Source organism: Rhinolophus sinicus, chromosome 17 (assembly GCF_057876585.1).
Source record: "Rhinolophus sinicus isolate RSI-liver-muscle chromosome 17, RSI-T2T, whole genome shotgun sequence".
Classification (NCBI taxonomy): domain Eukaryota; kingdom Metazoa; phylum Chordata; class Mammalia; order Chiroptera; family Rhinolophidae; genus Rhinolophus; species Rhinolophus sinicus.
In genome coordinates, this window is record NC_142517.1 from 104068013 (window position 1) to 104093762 (window position 25750).

At 33.7% G+C, this 25750-nt stretch overlaps 1 protein-coding gene across 2 annotated transcripts; it reads left to right on the forward strand.

Moving 5' to 3' along the window:
* Window positions 1-1849: 1849 nt before the first annotated feature.
* PLSCR5 (phospholipid scramblase family member 5) lies at window positions 1850-23779 on the forward strand. Of its 2 annotated transcripts, XM_019748851.3 has the most exons (7): window positions 1850-2102; window positions 6918-7081; window positions 11892-11934; window positions 12879-13099; window positions 15707-15868; window positions 17501-17662; window positions 19924-23779. In XM_019748851.3, exons 1-7 carry the CDS (start codon window positions 2003-2005, stop codon window positions 19960-19962), a joined length of 891 nt encoding a protein of 296 aa, XP_019604410.1. In that variant the 5' UTR covers window positions 1850-2002; the 3' UTR covers window positions 19963-23779. The 2 variants fall into 2 exon arrangements, with proteins under 2 accessions (XP_019604410.1, XP_088650178.1); XM_088794052.1 differs by lacking the exon at window positions 15707-15868 and having other exon boundaries at window positions 1854-2102.
* The last annotated feature ends 1971 nt before the right edge of the window (window positions 23780-25750 follow it).

Here is a 25750-nt window from a genome sequence, read left to right on the forward strand (position 1 = left end):
GCAGCAGCTGCAAAGGAAGCGAGACCAGCTCCTAGAGTGACATCCCCTGGCTGGCTGCATGAGCAGAGCACTCGTTAACAGGAAACTTGAACGTCCCATCATTCATTAAGGCGGGTTTGTGAGCCAATCCTTGCGAAAGGTTGGCAAACAGGAGTGGAAGGAAGGGGATACGAGACTTCAGGTTGGTATGAGCTGGGCCTTTAAAAAGAAAAAAACAATGTTGGTGCTGTCTTTGGCAAGACATAGGGGGAAAGCGTGAAGGAAGAAATGGGCAGTGCCTACACTTTACCAAGTTAGATGGCCTAGAAAGTCTCCGTTGCAGGTTAAACATTGAAAAATTCCATCAGTCAGTCATATGGTCAATCCAAATACGTAGATGGTTGGCCTTGTATAGGCCAAAATATACGTTAATTTACTTAGATTTTTATTTTATTTCAAAATTGGTGCTCTGTAGTCAAAATTAACGGCGTAATTACGACCATAATTTAAAATGCCAGGTTTGATAGTGTTGATAACAAATTAGTTTCTTTAAAATGTTTCCAAGTGCCCATGACAAACGTTAAGAAATTTAAGGAACTGGAATTTAATTTAAAAATACTAATCATGTTTATACACTGTTTCTGCAAAATAACTTAAATAATGGCAGCTCTTTTCAATGCCAAACACTTCAAAACAACAAAAATAAAAATGTCACGTCCAGCACGATGTGGGTTGTAGGGAAGGAGAAGGGCAGTGCAGGGTTAAGAAAAGACAGTAGCCACGAATAGATTATAAGCACGGGCCAAGGGGAACAGTCTCAACAGACTGAACCCCGAATCAAGCCAACGTGTAGTTTTTATTGGTAAACTTCTAAAGAGGTAACGATTGTTTATCTCAAGATCTGTGTGTTACGTAGCCTGCTGGCTGTCTCTCCGAAAGTTCCCCGTTGTGTTCCAGCCTGAACTTTGCCTTCACACGCACGCATATCTCCAAGGAATCCATTGAAGGGGAGGGACCGATATAATTCCATCGGGCCTCAGTTTGCTGAGGCACTCCCTTGTGAAATCCTGGGAAGAGCGTGGGGGAACAGCTTGGCACCTGTAAGGCAACATAAAAAGAAATATGTTTTTGCCAAATCAGAAGAACCTCAACTTTTGGCTACCTACCACCTGTGAGTCTCACTTTATAAGTTGTCATCAGTCTCCATGACTTCTCAGGACACTTAACAATTTTTACAAGTAGACGGTGTTGCTGATAATGCTGTATATCCTGCAGTTCCAACCTTTGCAAATCATGCCATCCAAGGCTTGGTGAGAAAAACCTCCCTGGTCACCTGGTAAGCGGCGTTTAGAAATACGAGCTGTCTAGTCAAGGTTACAGGGCTTTCTTTTTCTTTATTTTCTATTCTATATGTAGTTAAATATCATCTGTATGTTTCAATTAACTGCAAGGTTATTGAAGTTTTGTATTTTCAAATGCCTCTGATTCATCAAATTCAATTAAAAATGAAAAGAAAGATGAATTTATGTACATAAATAGTAGAGAATACATCCTCTTTTTATTAGGTTTTTTGGGGGGGAGAGAGTGGGTAGAAATCCGGAGAGAAAAATAAGAAAATTGACGTTCAAACATTTTCAAATTATAAAAAAAATTACATTTAGAACTGACAGAAACTTACACATGATAGAATACTTTATCATAAATTCTGGCACAGGAGATTTCTAGAAAACTAGAATATGAATGCAAAAGTATATATTCCAAGAAATGCAAAAACAACTCAGTGGCAACAAGACTCTTAAAATGAGTGTTGTGTATTTTCCTTTCTGGTTTTTATTATTTTCAAATTGTTCCTTTAGCCACCAAGTGATATGATGGTTTCTGAGTATTGTTTACCTTTGGTGATAGCTTCGTCTTCCCCTGTTGTCCAAAGTGATAAAATACAGCACTCTGGAAACAGCAAGGCACTCCCTTCCTCTGTTATTTGTAAGCTGACATGAAGCAGACAGACACCTTCTGAAGTTGCATGCATGCTGTGTTTCTTCTCCTTGCTGCAACAAGGAAAGCCTTTTCTTTTAACCTGGCTGCCTTTGAAGAAGTGACTCACATCTTCATGGCCTCCAAAGGTAAGAGTAAATACAGCCAGCTTTTTCCTTTCTAGTATGACTAAAAGTATAGATTGTAGGGGTGTTACAATCAGTGAGATTGATACTTTAAAACCTGTCATTTGTTGCTTTTGAACATTGGAAATTTAAAATTTTAACTCCAAGGAGCATATTGCATTAAATTAAAAAAACAAAACAAAAAAACACTATCTACTAGAATGGAAAAGTTAAGATATAAACAATGTTTTAGTTATCATGAATATGCACATAGTGAATTAATAAGAAAAGCTGCATAGCAAAATTTAGATTTTGAATATTTAAGGCCGAACACAAGGACAGGCTGATCTTCCAAGTTTAAAAGGGTTTGAAGAAAACTTTTCACACCTAACTTAAAAAGTGTTAAAGTACAGTTTGGTATTGTTTAATTTCCCATTTGTTGTTTAAAATATGTGATACAGCTATTTATTATAATGAATTCAACCTCTGCTATTGGTAACTCCTAATAAATTTAATGGACTAGAAGTAAATACTTCTGAACTATAAAGCAAAAATGTTTCAAAATGTCTTTGATAGTAAATTAAATATAAAAAAATAAACAGAAAACAATTAATTTAAGCAAGCAGATTGATTAGGTAGTGGGTGGGGACTGGTAAGTTTTTCCTAAAATCCCTAAAACTATAAATATTATTAGTGTTGTCTTACTTTAAAGAACTTCTCAAAACACAAGAGATGTGGTTGTTTTTTTTAAGGTAAAGAGATACTATCTCACTAAAAACACATGTGAAATTATATAAAAAATGAAATTATAATGTGTTTTTATTCCATTATTAGAACAAGCCATTTAACTCTAAGCTATAATGAAAAGTTTTATCATGAAGAATTATGATTAGTAAAATTGGTGGAAATCCTAACCTAATTACAAATAGGATCATGGAGTCCACCGACTTAAAACATCCTAAATTAAATTAATGATCCATTCAAAGAAATGTGTATGTTTATTTGCTTATTTTATCAAAATATACTTTGGATGCTATTTAATAGGGAACAAATAAGATAATATTTTCATTTTTCATCCACATTTGATGTACACCAGTCCCTGAGTAGCATTGGAAAAGCTCAAACAAATTGTAAAATGTAGACATGAGACATCAAAATTATGAATTTTAATATATGTGTGCTTCATTTTTATACTAAAAACAAAAAAAAATCTTGACAAGTCTTTTCTTTCATTTAAGACTGACACTAATACTTCGTTCAAAACACTTCTTCACTTTATAAAATAGGACTTACAGCAACAACTATAGCCTGTAAGGTAAAGAGTTGCAGAGTACGTGAAATATTTATAAGCTAGTTATACATTTTTAAAAGAGTAGATAGAAATTCAAAGCCGGATGGAAATTCAAAGGAGTTCCTTCTTTATCTGGTGGTCTGAGTCTTTGAAGAAACTTGTGACTAGAAAGTAATATTATGATCAAAATCTGATTAATCTACCAAAAAAAAAAAAAAGCAATGATGTTCAGTAATGATAAGGACTGAACACTAAACTTAGAGGTAAAACTTCAGTTGGAAAACTAACACTCCTTCTGCAACCTACTCAAAATAACACAGTAAGTAGGTAACACATGTGTTAGAGTGCCTGTGCTACTTAAAAGAAGTGAAATGGAGCTTCCTTTGGAATTAGAAATTTGGTTGGAGGTGGCGAGTCGATTATCATCATTATTTACTTAAACATTTTTGTAGACAGTTTTCTTTAGATATATTTAAAGGCATTATTTATAGCATCATCACTGTTCTCTGGACCATGAAACTATATCAACAACAATCATTTTCCCAAGGAAGATAGGCTTATTGGATATTTCACACATTTTGTAGGCAGTTCAATAGGCACCACTAAACCATAGGATAGTCTGAACACTGCATGCCATTTAATCTGAAGAAACTTTTGTGTGGTCTCGAGTCCCCTGGTTTAGTGTCAACAAATACAATTTAAGAACAGGTTGGTCTCAAACTTCGTTTTAAGTTTGAGAAAAACAGGAGTTTCCAGGATGATCTAAACTGAACAAGAGCTGTCTTGAAAGTCTGCTCCAATGTGAACTGAAATCCCAGAAGAGGAAACCAGGGATCTCAGAATGGTGATCGCAACAGTCCCTGCCTTTTGAGACTCCTCATAAAAGAAGACTTTGGATATGTCTGCTCTGAGCCAAAAGTGCATTAATGCCTCTGGGCCTGCCATGAGGTCTGAGGACCTATCATCCTGGGTCAGGGTGTAGAGCCACTTGCCGGAAGCTCAGTTCCATACTGCATTTGTACCAACACACATAGGTTACAAGATAAAAGTGGAGTCATTTGCTAATCTTTTTAACTATAAAATTGGCGAGACAGAATCTAGTAATCTTCTACAAGCTATTACTAGAAATAATGTGATTCCTACACGTGTTTCTTTAATTGAAGAATAACGTGTGTACAGTAATGTGTATAATGAGCACCCAATGTAAGCTCTATGATTTTTAAATAACGATGCAGCTGTGTAACCAGCAGCAAGATTGCGATGTGGAACATTTCATGATTTTGCCTCTTTCCTCTGAAAGTCTATAGCTTAGTGCTTTGGGCACTAATGCTGAAGAAAGGCTGTTTGTTGCCTGTTACTATTTTCCAGTTTTTGTTGCTATATTGGCCATTAGCTCCTCTCCCACATCTGACATGGTGTTCCATAGTCTTCCTCTCAGGTTACCAGTTGGGGTACCATTCAGGCCCCTTCTCAAGAGCAGGCGGAGTTCTAAAGCTTACGACCTCTCTGTCTGCCCAGATCTGGGAGAAGTTCAGCATGGGGTCTTATGGGAAGCCGACTGCTATGATGTTATCGGAGTAGAGATATTTTAGTAGGGCCAAGTGACAAGTTTGTTTCCATATGATCCTAACCCCAAAGCTTCTCCAAATTCAAAATATCACAGACCAGTACAAACAGCAATCCATCTTCATCTATTCCTACTAACTTAGGGTTAAATAAATAAATGAATCATCTCTCTATTGTTCCTCATTAACAACACATCCACACACAACCTTCATGAGCCTGTCATTACTGGAAACAGTTTATGTCAGTGTCCAAAGTACCATTTTTTTGATGTCTATATTCCTTCACCAGTTTGTTTTTTGTTTGTTTGTTTGTTTTTATCCAAGTGCTCATCCTGGCTAAACTTGAATTCTCTTAATAATGGGGAACTTACTATCTCCAAAGACAACTCAGTCCTTTCCCAAATTTATTTTTTAGAGATTTAAAAGTTTCGGAAAAGTACTCTCCCACACACACACAACTTACACGAATTAAGGTGTCAGTGCTGAAGAGAGAACATTCCAGCCTATTGTGAATTATGTCGATGTGACTCCAATTGTAATATATGTACAATGAGAGTACTTATTCAAATCTTTATGCAACTTTTACAAATTTCCTTCTCATAATAAACCAGAACCATTTTCCTTGCCCTTCACTTTCATATGTCTTTAGAATAGTCTGCATTATTTGTCTTAATAATGGCCCCTCTAATATTTGAAAATATCTGTCACGAGATTTGATCCACACCTACACTCATTCTAAAACTGTATAATGTAGATAAATTAAATGAATGCACATGTTAGGATTCTGATAACTAATGGATTAATAAAGGTGAGAAGTAAGAACACTGATAATCTTTGGAAAAAAAGGTATCTATTGAGGGAGATATCAAAATGGCAGTCAGGTGAGAAGAAAAAGTGAAAAAATAATAGTAGAGAGGCTATAATTTATATCCTTTAACAAAGAAGAGTACTTCTGCATGCACCATTTATTAGGGCTTATACATAATATTACACAGGCTCCAGATTAATGCAGGGTAAACAGCAAATCTCCATATTTCAATCTAGTGATCATTGAAATAGTAACAATTCTTACCTGGCAATACTGTAGAAAACAGGTGATTCTCTAAAACACCAAAGCCAAACATTGTAGAATTCTGTAATTATTTTATCTTTTGCAACATTGGGCGAGCTACAAAGGGATTCATATTGTTAAAAGAATTTTTGGATGCTTTTACACAAAATACTGCAAACCCAAGCTAAATTAGATATTATACTGCCCTTAAGAAGGTCATAAATTAGTTATGAATATTCTCATAGTATACAGAGTTAAACCATTAGTTCTCAAAGTATATTGTCAGACCAGCAGCATTAGCTTACTTGGGAACTTATTAGAAATGCAAATATTTAAGCCCCACCCCCGACCCCAACTACTGAATCAGAAATTCTGCAATGGGTCGCAGGAATCTTATTTGAACAAGCCTTCAGGAGGTTCTGGTGCAGGCTAAAGAATGAGAACCATTGAATTAAACCTACCCATAACAGTATGATCGATAAAGACACAAAATATTCTTCAAAATTACAAGACACCTTCATAATATGTAGGGAAGGGAGGACAGGCCTTGAAAGTCATCATTATGATTCAAAACCTACATATAAGGTTATCTTTTTATGAGTAGAAAATATCTAGCTCCTTTTACCATTTATTTCCTTTTGTAGTTTATAATTTTTCAGCTCTTTGAAGAGAAGTTTTACAGGTCTTCAAAAAATATATTTTCTAAAATCATGTGCCTTGCCTAAATTACCCAATTTATTCTCACAGCTACTACTAGCAGTCTTCTACCTTCCTTTTTCTTTGGTTTAGGGGTCAAGTGAGTAGGTGAAAATGAAGGAAAGGGCAGCAGGAGAGACTCTGTCCTCTGAACTAAGAAGTAAGAAATATTATAAGAAAAACTAAATGAAATGACCTAAATTGAAATATGGGCTGGGATTTTCATTTTCTTGCAGATGCACAAAACCAAAGAAGTAGAGGTCTGCCTGGTTTTCTTCCTGGAGCTGCAGACCCGGACCACAGCCTTCACATCTCACCTTCCAATCCAGGGACCCAAGTGTGGCAGCCAGGTCTCCCTCCGCCAGGCAGCCTCCCTCCTGGTCTAGAGTATTTAAGCCAGGTGGTTTTATTTCTCTATTTCTACAAATGTGTTTCTCTTAAAATGAATACAACTTGATTTTTGCTTTTCAACCAAGGTTGAAGGACTTCAACAAATAACTTACTAAAGTGAGAAAAGCATTATAAACTATGAAATTATACATTTTTTTCTGGTATTTATTTCTATTTTGGGGGAAGAAGTTTATGTTTGCTTTTATTACCACTTCTAGTTTCCTTATTTATTTGACAGAGTGACAGGACTAAACATTTTTGATTGAGCTATTTAGCACATTTATCCTCCTTCTGTTCATTGTTCAAGGTGACAGCAAATTTACCCTCAAGGAATTGTCTAATTTGTCTAGACGCCTACAGCTATTTAATTAAAGAATATTTATTGAGGACTTGCTATAATCAAAGCATGTAAGAAATGTAAAACCTAGTCGCTTTCACCCAAACATTCTGTAATTAATTGGCAAGACACAAAATGTTGACAAAAAGTACAAGGCTGTGTAGTACAGGCAGATAAGCACACGACTGTAATGTGTGCAGGTGTATAGAAGATTGTTAATACTCAGTTGGAGACTTCTGCAATGAGCTGAGAGTTGAATGTCTTCAACTGAATGTCAGAATGTGGATGGAAATCCAAGGCAAGCAAATTACCAATTAATACTATTGTCTGTGATACTGTTGCATGTCCAGGCCAATTTGTTTGAAAGATCACATTATTATTAGAGTCACTAGTTTAGTCATTGGAGTGTTAGCAGTGATTCAAGCCTAACAATAAGTCAATCAAGAAATACTATCATCTGAATTACATGGCCCATGAGTAGCAACTATATTTATATATATTATTTTTGCTTTGATATTTTATCCCACAAAAGAGTAGAGATACACTTACATTAATATTGAGATGTCAGCACATTTGCCGCAATTTTCAGCTTGTTTGGCATTCTTTCAAACTATAAAGTCTATCTCCTTTATCAAAATCAAATCTCTGTGTTAATTCCCTTAAGGTACAAGAGATTTCTGTTATGCCTGATAGGGTTTAAGCTGCATGCAGCATATGTTCCTGGGAAAATGTTTATAATTGCAGATGCCTTTTCCAGTAACCCACTGGCAGACAAATGTACTTCAGAGACTGGGGAGCTCAGGGAGATATGTAAAAGAGCTGGGAACGCTAACCTACCGTCTTCCATCTGCAGAAAGGATCAGCTGTAATAGCTGACTAAAGTTGATTAACTGCTGCAAGCTGTTTGGGAACGTTGTCAGACAAGGTTTTGCCAAGTATAAAAGTGATATACCAGTGCCAGAGGGCTGAGGTTTGATGATCACATATGGTCATCACATATTCTTCTTCCATCCATGAATGATGACACACCCGGGGCCAGATGCCTGACATGAATACATTTTTTTTTCACATTCAATAAATAGAGATATGAACCCATTGGTTTCAGTTCTAACATGAAGTCAGTTTTCCAAAAATATATCTTGGGTAATCTTCTTCAGAAAACAAAAATATGCCACAGATTGGTGAATATTTTACTTCAACGGTGTAGATAATTTATCCACTTTATACTAAAAGAACATTTATTTGCTTTAAAGGAGCATATATATAATAGGATGAATGATCATTTTTAAAGTTTTATGCCACCAATCTGTAAAAGACTACATAAAATTAATTTTTATGCATTAACTTTTAATTAAAAGCCATAAGAATTAAATAAAATTACGAACTTTTGGAAATAGTATATTCTTCAATAAAAAACAGGAAAATATACAAAATTCTTCTAAATTAAAAAAAATCAAAGTAAATTTAAAAAAATGCATCTATTCCCTTTTAATCAAGTCCACCCAATGATTATGGAAAATCTTGTTTCCATTAATAATTTGTAAATAAATTACCAGGTATGTATATAAATATATGTATATGTGTATATGTATATGTTTTTCATGTAAATTAAAAGCAAAGAATAAAACTAATAGCTTCTCTTTCCAGATTGGATTAATATATTCATAATAGTCAATAACATTTTATTCTTCAAGTGTCAGAGGATAACTATTATCATTTAGTTACCTACAGGTAAGAGTAGTGAGTTAAAGTCTACAAAGATCCAGTTTATTTTGAAGTACAGTTAACTCTGGAACAACACATAGGTTAGGGACACCACCCCCTTGCACAGTAAAAAATCCACATATAACTATTTACTCCCCAAAACTTAACTACTAATCGCCGACTGTTGACTGGAAGCCTTACCGATAACATAGTCAATTAACACAAATTGTGTATGTTATATGTATTATATACTGTATTCTTACAACAAAGTAAGCTAGAAAAAATAAAATGTTATTAAGATAATCATAAGGAGAAAATACATTTACAGTATTTACTGAAAATAATCTGGATATAAGTGGACCCACGCAATTCAAACCCATGCTGTTCAAGGGTCAACTGTACATATACTAAATGGAATCAGTGATACCTGTAAAGCTGATAAATTATACGGAAGAATTTATTATTAAGCTATATATCTAAGGGTACCATAGATTTCCATTCTATAGCTTTCATACTTTAGGAGTGCTTTACTTGCCCTGATACCTACATATATGATTAAATGAAATTTAAAGTGTAAACTTTCCAACAATTCCCAGTCCTTCAACTAATAGCACAGGGTGGAAAAGGCTTATTTGGACCATGGTTTATAAGTGGCCTAAGACTAATTAAAGGAAACTACTAGAGCAACCAAAAATAAGACCCTCAAATGCAGGAGGTTCTCCCAGAGATAGATCAAATCAAATCAAATCAAATGTTATTACAGAGGAGGGGGTAAATAAGAGTAGAGAAAATAGGGAAGAAAGGTATTCAAAACTTCCATAGTTTCCCTGAAGAATTGTTTCTCCAAGTTTCTAAGATTAGGTTAGTGATGCCACCATAACAGAGCAGAAAGCACAGCAAAATTGGCTACAGTATGACCTGGTTCAAATTCTAGCCTAACCATTTACAAACTCTGCAATCTTGGGTATCCTTAATCTCTCTGGGATTGTTTCCTCATATGTAAAGCATTATGATATATATCTCTCTGAGTTCTTGTGAGAATTAAATCAGACACTATGTCAAAATATCTAGCACAGTAACTACCTCAAGGTAGTCATTAAATAAACAACTGCTATTATTAGATATTAGAAAGGTACAATTTCCCTTTTCCTTGTGGAGTGGATCTCAATATATAGCCTCTCAATTTCAAGGCTAAAACTCAATTTCAAGGCTAAAGCTCCTAAACTCCCGCCTTAGTTTTGCCTCATAGTTCTCCATGCCTAAGTTTCTTCTACACAGATGCACTGCCAAATCAGCATGGCTATCCTTTTGGAGGCTTATGTCTTCTCTTCCCACACAACCCTCCATTTTCCTCAAAAGAGGAGAGCAGAACTAACAACAGAACACTACAAACAACTGATTCTAACTTTTTAAAAAATTACCATAATTGTTAAAATAGGTTTTAAAATATCTTAAATCATAAAATATTTTTGGAAAAAAAATTTTGTGAGTCTTTAAAAAAGAGGTCACATATACTCTTTTATCAATAATACTATTTGAATAGAGGAAATTACATTAGTTTTGCCTCTACCTTAGGATATACAAGGAAAATGAAGGAAATAATGTAACTTCAAATTTTCTGGGTTTGTGTTGCCCAATCAATGCCAAATATTAGTCATAACTACTTCAGTTTAACTACTTCAGTTCAAGTGAGTTTATTAATATGAAGGGAGAATTAAGTAAAGCAAATTTAATGGTGAATTAGAATAGTATCGGAATGATCCCTTCATAAGTTATATGGATGTTTAAGCATTATGCTATAAACCTGAAACTAATATAAATACTGTATGTAAACTGTAATTGAAAAATTAAAATTAAAAATCAAAAAGCAAATAAAGGCAAATTTTAAAAAATGAAACGTTAGAAAAGAAAAAAGCCAGCATTATATTCAGTGTTCATGATTTTATTATGGTGAATCTTCGAGTACTGAATATCAAATTTAAAATATATACAAGTGAAATTAATTCTAAGAACACATTTTTAACATTTTCTTTAAAAAACAACTGTATACTTTTTAACATAGTCATTTTTCAACTCTGTGGATACTTTATCTCTGTAATTAACTTCATTTCTAATAACATATGGCAGATTATATCATGTCATACATTTAGTGGCATAATTCTTATTCTGCTAAAATTGGTATTTTGTTAACATCAGCAGGATTTTCAGTTTTTTTCTAGTCCAAAGGAAGGTGTGAATAAGAAAATTCTAGAATAACCTCTTTCGGCTTTAACAAGGACATTTCATCACTGTGAGAAATGAGCTACAGTATGACAGTCAAAATAAAGTTAGGCAGGGTTGGGAGGAGGGGCCAGGCATTCAGATCATTGTTTTGTTTCATTTCTTTAAAAAAAAAGTTGGGGTGGGGCAGGACTTTTAAAATTTTAGGCATTATTATTCAGAGATTGTTTAAAAATCTTCTCAAGGTGTTGTTTCCAAAAGCTACTCTTTTATTCTACTACCACAGAAAGAGAATGGAGTTTACCAGTTTCTATTTTTATTCTGGACAACTCTGCCTTGGAATTCTCAGGTTCTTGTAATTTTTTATTTTCACTTGAATAAAAAACACTTTACTTTCTTTTTCATTATAAACTGTGATCTGTATTCAACAGTTTTTCTAGTAAAGAACATAAAAATCACCTAATTTCATATAGTCTATTGAACAGCTTAATAATATCTCCAAAGGTTTTCAGAGTGTTGTGATGTAATGCTTTTTGTTTCCTTTGTTATCCTTTAACAGTTAGACCTGATAATTATACACCAGCAGGTGGAGCTTCTTGGAAGTAAGTATATTATATTTTATACTTATTAAAACTCTTGAAATTACATTAGAAATTCTTTTACATCTAAATATTTTATAAAGTTAAATGTTTAGAATACATTTAGGTCAAAAAGAGCACTAGTTCTTTTTTTTTTTTTTTAATAAACATTGGAAGTAAAATAATTAGTCTGACATAGATAAACCTAAAAGCATAAATCTCCCTACGTCTTCAGTGATGTTGCCATTAGGAATCCAACATTATTTTGAATCTTAAAATAATAAAAGTTATGTGATCATTTCCATAGTTCCTAATAATTTAAATTTTCTTAGTAATTTCAGAAATGGAAACCAACGTTGACCCAAATAACAACAATCCATGGAAACAAAATTCTACTGTTTTATCATTTCATCAGTGATTCAGGCAAATTATTTAACAATGCACAAATTTACAAGTATGACCAACTAAATTCAAATTTCTTGAGTAATTTTTGTTCTTAATATTCAATATTACTTATGTAATAAGTCAAAATTGAAACAGAGATAGTAGACTGGCATACATTATGAGTATTACCAGATAGAGGTTTTGGAAAAAAATCATTACTATCATATGGGTTGTTCCAATAAATTCCATAACAATAATATCATTATTTGAGTATTCAATTCTTCTTTAGAGCATTGCTTTCTTAGTTGAAAAATGATACTGCATGTTTCTGAGGTGATCGTATATCTAAGATCAAAATTTATTAATCATACAACTTTGTCTTCAGAGTTTAATTTTGATAGCTAAGTCCTCAAATTGCAGAGCACGGAAGTAGATTTGTTTGAAGAATATACCACATACTTAATAATTAATCTGTCACTATGTTTGTTCTCTTTTAATAACAGTATCACTGTTACTTATTTGAAGGTGTGAAACTATGCACTAACTTTATTTTGATGGTTTTGTGGGGTTTTTTCCTCCATCAGTGATACTTGGCACTGAGACCTCTAACAAATATGAGATCAAAAACAGCTTGGGACAAAGAATTTACTTTGCAGTGGAGGAAAGCATCTGCTTCAATCGTACTTTCTGTTCTACACTGCGCTCTTGCACTCTGCGGATCACGGACAATTCGGGTCGAGAGGTGATTACGGTAAACAGGCCCCTGAGATGTAACAGCTGCTGGTGCCCTTGCTACCTCCAAGAGGTGAGTCGTTGGCTCTGGTGTGCTTTTCCCCCCGTACGTTTGAAAAGATTAGCAATTATTTCTTTAATAAATGGCATTCATCCGGAGCTGTGGGACAATTAACCTTTAAATTGTTTGAATTAGTTCATCACTCCTTTAGAGTCAGAACAGCTTGAGGATTTGGTAATTCGCTGCATTTTTTTCCTTTCCAACCAAAAAGGATAGTGACTTCCGTGACGTTAATTGCTGAAGACAGCTCATGCATCATGAATCTTGTCTGTAGCCATATAATTGCAATGGCTATGAGTTTCACCATTAAGCAAGTACACCCTTTGTCCCTTTGTGTTCTCTTAGTGTAGCTAAGTTCAAGAAGTGCTAAGTGACACTAAACTCTTTGAAGATGTTCTCTCTTGGTTAGGTATTATTACTTAGTACAGAATGTCACATTCCATTCACACATTTACGACAAACTTCAATTTTGCAAAACACAATGCTATTGTTGTAGAGGGATTCATTCAATTATTTTATTTTAATATGTAATAGATCTTCATTACTCTTTAATGGACCTATAATAATAACTTTTATTGACATAATACATTTAAGTTGATACAGAACATTTACCTTCTTTGATGTCTTGACATCTCTATACGCTAGAAAGAACAGATTTTACTTTCCACAACTTGCAGCTGAGGAAACTGGGGCTTAGAGAGTGGAGGTAAGACTTACCTATGATCACACATCCAGGAAATAACATAAACTGGACTCAATCCAGGTGTCCTTATTCAAGCCCAAATTTCTCTACGGAGGACCTAAATGTATAAGTACTTAACTTAGCATGATGGGAGAAAAATATTAATGGAAGGAGGTTAATTAGGGACGTTTCCAACAATATATATTGAAGCTAATTCTCCAATTATTTATAGGTAATCACCTGGTTAAGTGATAAGATAGCTAAAGACTCATACATAGAGCCCAAGAATTTCATCCTCCTACTGAGGAGGATATTTAAGATCTAATATGCCCCAACATGGTATAGTCAGTATAACCACAGAATATACCATATTTTGCTGTGTTTAATGTGTACTTTTCTGCCCAAATTTGTGAGGGAAAAATAAGGATGCACATTTTACATGGATAGTACTAATTCCATATCTATATAAATGCTTTTAATTCTTTTATTTATGCTTATATGTTAAAAGTGTAACTCTAGAAATCAATAACGATATTCGATATTCGTATGCAAAATAATACCCTAGAATACAATAATCAGTTTTGTTGAACTTATGACAAACTTGCAACGATGAAGAGTTCTTGGTCTTCTATGATGCATAAATATTGTAAGTTTGTTACCAGTATATAAAATTTCTCGTACCTTGTATCTGTTCTTGTGTTTTGTAATTATTTGTTACATAAAATTTCTTGTATCATAATATGTTAAAAAATAAAAACTAAAATTCCTTTATAATACAAAAAAACAAGTACCTAATGTAAACAAATAAAAATTTGAATTAAAAAGTTAAAATGAAAACTTTTGCCCTGAAAGTTTGGGCCAAAAACATGGGTGTGCATTATACACGGGAGAGCATTACACATGGCAAAATGCAGTAAGTCCATTTAAAAATTTCTGATAATCGATGTTTTATTTTATAGTAGCCCAGCATCACCTAATTAAACATAAGTTGTATCTTGATACCTGTTAATAATTTTTTTAAAACTTGGTCAAAATCAAACCAATTACTTTAAAAGTGACCCCACTACAATACTATATAATTCTAAGCAGTCTTATTAAAACCACCTCTGTCTATCCAAGAACACTACAGACATACACATAAGACTATGAACTTAATAAATAAGTAAAGACAAAATGAGATCTGATGATGGAAAGTTGGTTAATTTAAAATCAAACAATTTTCATTAGTGGCACCCACCTCCAGCTTATTTTCCAAAGGATTTGATTTGTCTACATAAGTATATTGAAATATAAGATGAGGAAAAATAAAGAAATTAGAATGAAGGGTAATGGGTAAAATACTAAAGCTTGAAAACACAATTGCTAGTCTTTAACACTTTGGAAGACATGAGACAGTAATCAAATTGGTATGCAATAACTGTAACTCTGCAGAATCATTTGTTTTTAATTGAACACAGAGAAGCTGAAAGTTGACAATCTGAAGAGAAAAAAATTATGAGTGCTTCATAATTGGTAATTAAGGATTAAAAATAGATGTGTGTTGTAGCAGCAACTGGGAGATAGTAGGTCCATCGTGGGAAACAGCTTCCTATGCTTGACCAACTATTGTAGTTGGAAGTAAAGTGGCAAAGAAGCCAGTCGACCAGGGTCAGAAACCGTTCTGGGGCAGGTTCTCTTTAGGGAAATAAGGTCAAAGACATGGACTTTTAGTACATAGTGCCAAACATATATCTATACAGTGAATTTCTTAGCTTCTATAAAATATGAAAAAAAACAACAACCTGCGTTGCTTCCTTAGAAGCACATATCTAAAATGATTTGTAGAATACAAAAATAATTTCATAAAAATATATTGTTTAGAAGTAAATTTACGTTATAATAAAATTAAAATACAATAACCTTAGAAAATCTTACTTTATTATTATTTCTTCTTACAGTTAGAAATCCAAGCCCCTCCTGGTACTATAGTTGGTTATGTTGCACAGAAGTGGGACCCTTTTCTGCCTAAATTTACAATCCAAAATGCAAACAAAGAAGATATTTTGAAAATTGTTGGTCCTTGTGCAACATGTGGCTGTTTTGGCGATGTGGATTTTGAGGTATGATTGAAAAAACTAAGGAAGTTGTCACTTAGGTCCTGATTTTTTGCAACATAATTCAATTTTTAAAATGTGAAAATCATGAAATAAATTTAGAAAATAATACATCTGTGAAATAATGCAACAAGCCGATATTGTACATGCCAATAGTAATTCATAATTTCAGAATACTAAGTCCAATAATTTTTTGAAACATACTACATAAATTTGATTTATGTGGAAGTATAGCACCCATGGTATAAAGCAAATATATATATAGTTTAGAATCACATATATTGTTTCTTCTTTCCTATAGCCCTGGTAGTCAAGTACCCCAGTTCAGATCTCATCTCAGAAGCACATTCCATTAAAATATCACTAATTTAAAGAAAAGCTATGTTCATAAGACTTGCTAACTTTTTTTGTAAAACAATCTGCTCTCACATAAAACTATTTGTGTAAATTGAATGTTAAAATACAATATGTAGTTGCAAATTCAATCTGTATCAATATGAACTATCTCAATAGCTTCTTCTAGAAATAAATCTTAGGCAGAGGAGATGGCCTGATTTAAATTGTATATTTATTTTTTATTCATTCGTTCATTCATTCATGTATATCCCACTTGGGACATTCAGTTTGTGGGACTTCAGGGAACACCGTTCACAGAGAATACAATGTACGTTTTGTAAAATGAGCTCTTCTAACTCCACGTCACTCCAAAAGGACTTGGCATGGCTTTCTGAAGAGTGAAGTATAAAAATATGCCCTATGATCAAGGAGAATTTAGACATAAGAGTTTTAGTTTTTGTGGCATAGGGATGTTATAAGTAACTTTCTTTATTTTCTTTTACTGACATACTAAAAGTGAAAGTTTATACTAAATCACTTTCAGCCTTTGAATGGGAAACAGGGCAAGCAAATGAATACTTGGTAAAGTCTAATTGTAGCTGGCCCTTCTAGCTGAGAAGGACAATAGATTTTTTATGTCAAATTAGTCTGAATTTCTTGTATGGTATATTAGGGCTTCTTAAATTCAAAACCAAGACGTAGGGATTATAAAGGAATGGTCTAATAAACATCTGAGTATAATAAAAAAATAAGATTAAACAACAGCTGATAATATTTAAGTGTGTTTGTAATGATAAAATCTTAGCAATAAAATTTAAAAGTTAACAAATTGTACCTAGAAGTGAATCTAATTCCTTCTAAAATCTTTCTCAAACATATTTCATTTATTTACTTATTTATTTATTTATTTATTTATTTATTATTTTAATGAAGAATTGAGGTTTAAAATCTGGACTTCAGGTAAACGAATGACCTTCAGGGTTAGACCACATAATTGAGATTATGTACCTACTGCCATCTTGTGGTAGCCTGACCTTAATTATTGCTATTATATTATCCACCTGCAGATAAAAATAAAATTATGATGGATTTGAAAACTGTCAGAAGAGCACAATTCCTGAAGAGTGAACTGGAAAGTTAAATCTACAAACCTATGTTTATATAAAGGAATGAATCACATCAAATTATCATTTAGAGATAATGAATAAAATAATTCATACCTCTTTTGAAGTAAACATGTGAGGAGATCTAAAACCATCTGTTTCCCCTTCAAATTTAACACCTCTTATTTGTTTTGCAAAGGTGAAGACCATTGATGAAAAGCTTACAATTGGGAAGATTTCCAAATACTGGTCAGGATTTGTGAATGGTGTCTTCACTAACGCTGACAATTTCGGGATTCACGTTCCCGCGGATCTGGACGTGACAGTCAAAGCAGCGATGATTGGTGCTTGTTTTCTCCTTGTAAGTGTGGTTTTAAAGAATGTAGGTGATTTATTTCTCTCCTTTTCAATTGCCCATTACAAATAAACAACGTTGACCCCAAAGACTAAGTCTCATGCATAGAAGGCTAGTTTAGGACCAACATTCTTCAGAAGTCAGAATGCAAGAGCCTGCATTTCTGTCAGGCAGCCCTTCCCAGGGGACCTCACACTCCCTCTTCCTCGGGGATTGATGCCCTGTCACATCCTTGTCATCATGTCCTCAAAATCTGAGTTACCCTTCTTTTTCAACTTCAATTTAGATTTTTCACCTATTTTCACTTCCACTGAAAAATACATAAAGGTATATATCCCAATGATTTATCCTAGGTAAAGTTCAGGACAGTCTCATTGCTTAACAATGAGCTAGGTGATATTCAGAATGTGGGAAGTGCGATTTTCTTGCCCTTCCAATATGTACATAGATGCATGAGATGACATGATGCATCAATATATATCAGCGCCAATTATTACAAAGATATTACGTCTTTGTCCTTCCTTTCCAACTTACAACTTCATTAAAAATATTTCTTCTTTGGTGTGAGGTTGGTGATAAGAACAGAAGTCAAGTAATACCTGTGCCAAATATTTGGCTATCTCCTGATGTCCCCTCTAATACTTCCCTCATTGCCTAGCATCTTCAATACACTCACATGACTCATGGAATTTTAATGTAAGGCTGTATTCTACTTCTCATTTCATTGTTCTTCAGGGTTTTGGAATCCTAAATCTTATAGTCATATTAATGTGTGCTGCTGTGGGGGAAAAAATGGTCCTATTTACTCAGTATCTTCTAAAGACATTTGGGAAATATATTAACTAAAAATAATTCCTTAGTTACATCATTGATGGATACTTAGAGTTTAATACAGAATAAGTAATTACATATACAGAGAGATTTTTTTCTACAGAAACTTCAGAGGAATTATTTGAACTTATTGGTTCCCTATCATTGGTAGAAGGTAGAATTTATATATGTAGAATGCTAGGTTTCTATCCCTACTAAAAAGTCTCTTACACCTAATTCCCATTTTCATCTACAAGTATAACCAATTCCAGTCAATCTTGCCTATCACCTAATATTTTTTTCATTCCCTATTCTCTTCTATCCATTTGACAGGGCTTTTAATTTGCCATTTCCTGCTCACCTTTTCCATTTTATCGTTCTGCACTACAAATCCAATCCCTCCAAATACACATGTGCATCACACACAGACACACACACACACACACACACACACACACACACACACTTCCCAAAACTTTAATTTGACATTTTTCATTAAACTTTACACTTAATGTTTATATTTAAAAAGTGATCATCTTTAATCTGCCCTACCCACCTATTTTATGTAACAGGCTGATGGCAAAAATGTACTGTCAACAATTGCCTATACTCTATAAATTGGAGAAGCACTGATCTAGATAATACCCCAATCATCAGAAAAGATAGCTTCTTAACCCTAGTGTCTAAGGGGGAAACATGCTCACTGAGAATATCAAATGGCTCCCATCCATTTCCTTTCTTTCCTTTTTACCATAATATTATAAAACATTTGCACTTTTTTGCCAACATAGCTTTTAAAACAATTTCTCACAAATATTACCAACATAAATTACTGACTTCTACATATAAATTGATAGGAAGAATTATGTTTTTTAATTTTTAAATACCGCCTCCATTGTATTACCTTGTTGTAAGACACCTTTAAAAAGCTGTTGGTGTGGAGATCCAAACAGCAAAATTCATCAGTACATCCTAATTTTTGTTCTCCTGTAGTTTAAGGCTACCACTTCACAACCCACAGCTCTAACCTCTCACCTCCCAAGGTACTCGGGTATAATTTTCAGTACTTCCTCAGATGACACTCTAGTTACTGACCACATGGTCCATAGTGACATATCTAATTCTTGTTCAAAGGTCAGTGTTTATTACAACTGCCTGCATTGACCCAGCAGGCCCTACAGTCGCATTCTGCAAAGGCTTGATCACCCCAAATTTTGATGATACCATGCTGATGATTTGGATAAGGTTTCCAAGTCACCTGTGCTCTAAAAATTAGATACGCAAGTGTCATGAAACCTAAACCTTTTTTATTTTTCTCCTACTGATAAATCACGTGTTGCTGGAACACCACTGGGAAACATAATTGCTTTATATAATCAAAGCTTACATGTGAGACTCTTGATCTTAAATTGTTGCCTCTTTGTAAATTCACTCATATTCAGTTTATTTATTTGTAGGATTTTATGTTCTTTGAACATTCACTGGCTGGATTATAACAAGCAAGACGACAAAAACAATAAAATACACAGAACATTTTTCAGTAAGTAAAAGACAAGTTTAAATGATCTCTTTCCCTTGAAGATGTCGACACTTGATGCTGTCTAATTCGTTTTCATTTTCTTCTAGAAATCCATTGGGCTTGGATTTCATTTATGAATGGTTTGAGTAGTTGCTCTTTTGTAATAAAATGTTCATTATTATATTTATTAAACCATAATGTAATGAAGCAATTACCCAGTTGTGGATGCATGATGGCTAAAAACAAGATTGCTGGTCCTAGGACAAGGTTCCTCAGAGAGATTACCATTTTTTCTTTTTATTCTTTTGAAGTTGTTACATGGGTAAGCATGAAAGATGGGAACTAAGGCTTGCAAAATCACTGATGAAAATTCAATGTTTAAAGAGCACTTTGAAGTTTTTCTGGTACCAAAACTGGTTACTAATCAAAAGAACTGTATTTCTAAAATATTTTTCCATAAGTAGTCGTTTTTTACTTTGTTTATTAATCTTATTACTGTGAGACATTTTTACTTTATATTGGAAAAGCTAAAAGTTGGTTAAATAATATGTTTAAAGATGAAACGGAAGATAGATGAAGTCAATTTGTTCTAGTGCCAAAAGGCACACTTACATTCCATGAGGAAGCTAATATTTGCAATCCAAAGCATACTTTAAATACAGATCCATGGCAGAGATTTAAATAAGCATATAAACAGACTTTTAAGTTAGTAAAAACAATGGTATAGAGCAGGGACTTTATCCATTTGCAGTGAAAATTCAGTAAAAAAAAAAAAAATGGTGATCTAAGGCTGGACAACGTAGGACTTAAAAACATGCAAACAAAAACAAACCAACACACATAAAACCTTAATACGTGAGGCAAATGTGGAAGTCAGGAAGCACAGTCAATCCAATCAATGTCTTCCACTTTACTGGTTTCGGAGTCCTCCAGATTATTACGGCTAGTTATCCATACATTTCCAAAGCCCACATCAGAGGAAAAAGTTTTCATGACTGATAATAGTTCTCCTCCCCTTCTCAGAATGAGGAAAATTTGTTTGAAGCCAAGGACCATGCAGCCATTTAAGCTCTACTTTAGAACTACACAAATACCACCCAAATTTCCATCTACATGTAAAGGTGTTTAGAGAAACTCCAGGCAATCCCCCAGTTAGGGAATGTGTTCCAAGCATCCGTTACTCTGTTAGATGTTTGGCGTTAGGAATCTACCACCTAGAAATAACATTATATGTGGGAGTTAAGTTCCTCAAATAATCCACATATACCAATTTAGTTCTGCTTTCTGGTTTAAGGGCTTTAGGTTGTGTAAGTTGGAAAGGAAAAATTTCTCCTTCATTTCCTGGTTCAGTTTCCTTTAGCATTCTTCATCCTTACTTTACACCTTTTCTGAGAGTTTACGGCTTAAAGATGAGATTAGTGAGAGGGCTAGAGAGGATGTCCATGGACCAATTAGTAGGTTCCTAAAACAGTTTAGCTGACAGTTAATGGTAGCTAGATTAATGTGGCACATATGTAAAGGGAAAGAAGTGAGCAGATTCAAGATAAATTTAGGAGATAAAATCACCATTACTTGATGCTGGGTTGAAAATCAAGATTTGAGGGAGAAAGGGGTTTTTCTGGACTATCCCATTTACAAACAGAGAGATCATTCGAGGAGGATCTGGTTTGAGGGCAAAAAGCATGGTTTCAGTTTTAAACATTTTAAAATTACAATGCCTTTATGTCTTCCAAAAGGAGATGTCAAACAGGTGGGCATCTTTTCATCTAGTGTATTTCTGAAAAGAGAATGTATTTATGAGAATAGTATGAATCCACAGCGTTCTGAATATTAAATAATATTTGGATTACTTCAAGGATATTCTAACACATATTTTAAAACACGCATGGGAAATAAATTAATTTATTTATTCATTAACTAATGTTTTATGCAATAACTTCTGCGTACTAGGCACTGTTTTAGGCAGGGGGGATATTATGCTTAGTGGCAATTATTCCTACGCTAAAGATGCACTCAACAGATACTTGTGAAGTTGATATTATGTGTGAGGCGCTGTGTCCACGTTAAGTTCTAGCAGTAAACAAAGCAACAGGTACCTGCCCTCTTGGAGCTCCTATCCTAATACAGATAGATAATAATTCAAAAGATAACACAAATATGCAATCATAGGTGACCATCAAATATTGATAAAGAATCTATCACTCACTATTTAAAACAATAAGCTGAATGTATTGCTTGCTCAGGCTGGGAGAGCTGAGATTGTAAGACACAGTTTATGAGCAAATAAGAAAGCTTAGACAGGGTTTTGGAGAACGGTGGAGTTTAGAAGCTGGGGCGTTGATGTTAGCTATGGAAATATGTCTACCAGAGTAAGACTGTTGCTGACTGGCTGACTCAGAAATCTGTTCACTGGACTGAAGCTGTTGCTGATGTTCTGATTTTCAGAAGTTGATTGCAGGGGATGTTCTTTCAGAAGTGCATACACTTTTGAAATGAATCACTGATAGATTAAACCAGTTTAATACTGATTTTGATTGTTACTCATTGCTATGATGGAAAACAACTGATTCTGAGAACTTTATATTCCCAAAACCATGAAGAAAAGTAATTCAGAATAAAGAAATAGAAATGGAGATGCTGTTACATTTGTGCGTAGAAAGGGGCGGGATGGGGGGAGCAGCTATTTATAAAAATATTTAGGAAAAGAGAGTTCTAGGCAGATGGAAAAGCAACCACAAGGTCTCTGAATCCAGAGTCTGATGAGCAAGTTTGAGAAACAAGAAGCCTGAGAAACTGGAGTATAGTAAACAAGAGGAAGAGAGGTGTAAGTTGCAGTAGGAAAAGTAGACAGGAGCTAGATCATATAGTGTAGTCTTGCAAGGAAGGTTGTGAAAGAGGAATTGACATTGACAAAACATGGCACTTCATTGAATGTGGGATGTCAAGGATATTAAGCACTGAAGCTCCAATTTCTGTTGAAGGAAACAGAAGATATGGCCATGCCACTCGCGAACACTGCAATTCAATGTTACAGTCGCTATAGTAGAAGACTGTACATCAAGGCACAAAAAGAGGAAACATTCAATATGCTTAGGGTGGGAGGTTAGAACCCTTAGAGAGTAGCTAACATACGATGAGTGTGTGTCCTCCAGACCAGGCTGGGTAAGCGCCGGGAAGTGGGTGGCTAGGAAAACATTCCAAGCCAGAGGAGCACAGCACAAAGTCATAGATGTGAGAATCATGGTAGTTATCACCAAGAATGAAGAGGCCCCAGGAGTCATGAGTTCAGACTCTCTTCTTGAGCCATGAGGCTGCACTTGCCCACTCAGCTGTGTCCCAGGTAATAATGTTAGATCGTGATTCAAAGGATAACTTCTTCTCCTGGATGTACATGCTTTGTGCTTTGAAATTTATTTAGAAACTCGACTGAACTCAGTAACTGAGTCAGAATGAACCAACAGGTACTGAAAAACAAAAACAAACAAAAAAACACCTTAAATATCTTTCTTTAAACATAATATCCTAGAGAAAAGAAATTAAAACTCATTAGATAAATCACTCAGACTTCCCTTCAAAAGAGAGATTTTGAACAGTGATTTGAAGAATAAGAGTATAGCCCAGATAGTATATATAGAAGTTCACTAAAATTTGGATTCACTTGAGCCTTAATTAGAGGTTTATATACATTTATTTTAGATTTGTTGTTTTTATCAAAATAAGAATAAACCTTTTAGGTTTATGTTAATGCTTCACAATTTACTCTTAGTCTTAGTTTTACAGTTCTGTCACAGTTTCTTTAATTGTTAAAATTAGGGGGAAATAAATTATTTATAATAGTTAAGTTCATCAATTTTTCCTTTATATAAATTTTGATTTATTTTTCTTTCTTCTAATACTTTGTTTGGAACCTGTGGGTTATCTTAAAAAGAAAAAAAAACGCTTTTTAATAAAAATTCTCTAAATGCAAATGGTTTTGTCTATTTCTTATACTAGGACATTTTTTACCAAAACAAGTGAGCATTGTACTTAGTGACATGTATTGTAATTCTTCCAACTGTTCAAATGTTAAATTTAAGCATCACAGATTTAAATAATTTAAATTAAAAAATGTAAGGAATCTATGGTTTATTTTAAAGAAAAAACAACTGAATAATTAAATTTTTGTTAGAGAAAAGGAGAAACCACATTATGTTTGTTAACCGAGCAAGTATTTTATGACTATCTGCCAAAAAAGTATTATCAAAATAACTGAAATGCATTTTATGGGCATTTCCTATTTAATTAGAAATATCTGGGTTTAAAGATCAATTACAATAGAAATATAAAAGATTTCAAATATGAAAGTTGGTATTTTGCCTGAAACAAAACTAAACATGATGAAATTGTTTGTTTCATGAATATATCAAAGCTAACATTAATGTGCATGTTTTAGACATGGTGCTCGATTTCTCACCTACAATTCTCATCTAATTTCAGTGCAGCAAAACAAAAGGATTATTATAAGCCCAAAAGCACAGAAGAGGAAATCAACACTCAGGGAGGTTAAAGGAACTTGCCAAATTTTACAGAGTTGTTAGCTTTTTGTCTACCTTCTCTGATGAGACAAGAAATGGCAAAATGAGAAGAACTTTTAAAATACATAGAATGAGAATTCAAAAGCTAAGAAAGACGTGTTCTCATCCCTTTGAGACCTAAATAAGTAATAGACTCATCAATGCTATGTGCGGTCTGCTTTTGGAAAAGTAACACACAAACAACTTAAAATCTTTCATCCACTGACAGTCTATCTTTGGTGTGATTTTTGTGGATACCTCTGTGGTTACTATTCCATACAACAGATTAAGTAGGAAATTGATAATCCTGAAAAAAATCACTTTGAGAAAAAGTTTACATTTTATTGGAGTATTTCGTGTTGTTTTTTTTTAAACTGTCAAACATAAAAGATTTAGAAAGTATTTTCTGGTATCAGTAAATCATAAAGGCTATTTTAATCAACCATTTAATTGCTTTTTCAACATTAATTTCAGCATAATCAAATAATCAATAAACATAATCTCAGTATTCATTTTGACACCTATACTATATTCACAAGTACTTTGAGTGTTTTAAAATATATTACAGTTTTAAGTGTGTTTAAAGCTAGCAGTAGAAAATACATAGAAAGCCTAATAGAGCAATTAAACAGTTCTTAGTATTTTAAATAAGTGAGTTGTTCAAAACCCAGTTATATACATATAGGTAACATATACTTTTAATAAGTCTTTCAGCCTGCAGATGGCAGCAACACCACATTATCAGCTCCGCTTATACCAGCAGACTCATGGACACACACTTATATATCGAGTATTTACTTTGTTATTTCTATAATCTGGAAAAGAAAACATGCTGATTTTGTATGTAGGAGGGTGAATTTGATGTTATTTTTCTTATCAAACAAGAAACAGACCATTTTTATGGATGCATTACACACAGCATAAAAGTTTAGTAATTAACTATTTTTGATGAACAGACTGAATACAATTTCAATTTAGTGAATGCAGATATTCTTATTTTTCCAAGGAAACTAAATAACACTTTCTTATCAAATAGTTCAGTAAATGCAACCATAAAGACTGAGAATATAATTGTAAGTAAATTCCCATATCTGATTTGCTATTCATCCCTTAAGAGCAAACAACCAATGCACAAAATCTCAAATTATTTAGAATCATGTAGAAAATCTCTTCACTTTGGTCATTTGTATGTTGCATCTTGATCATCTTCAC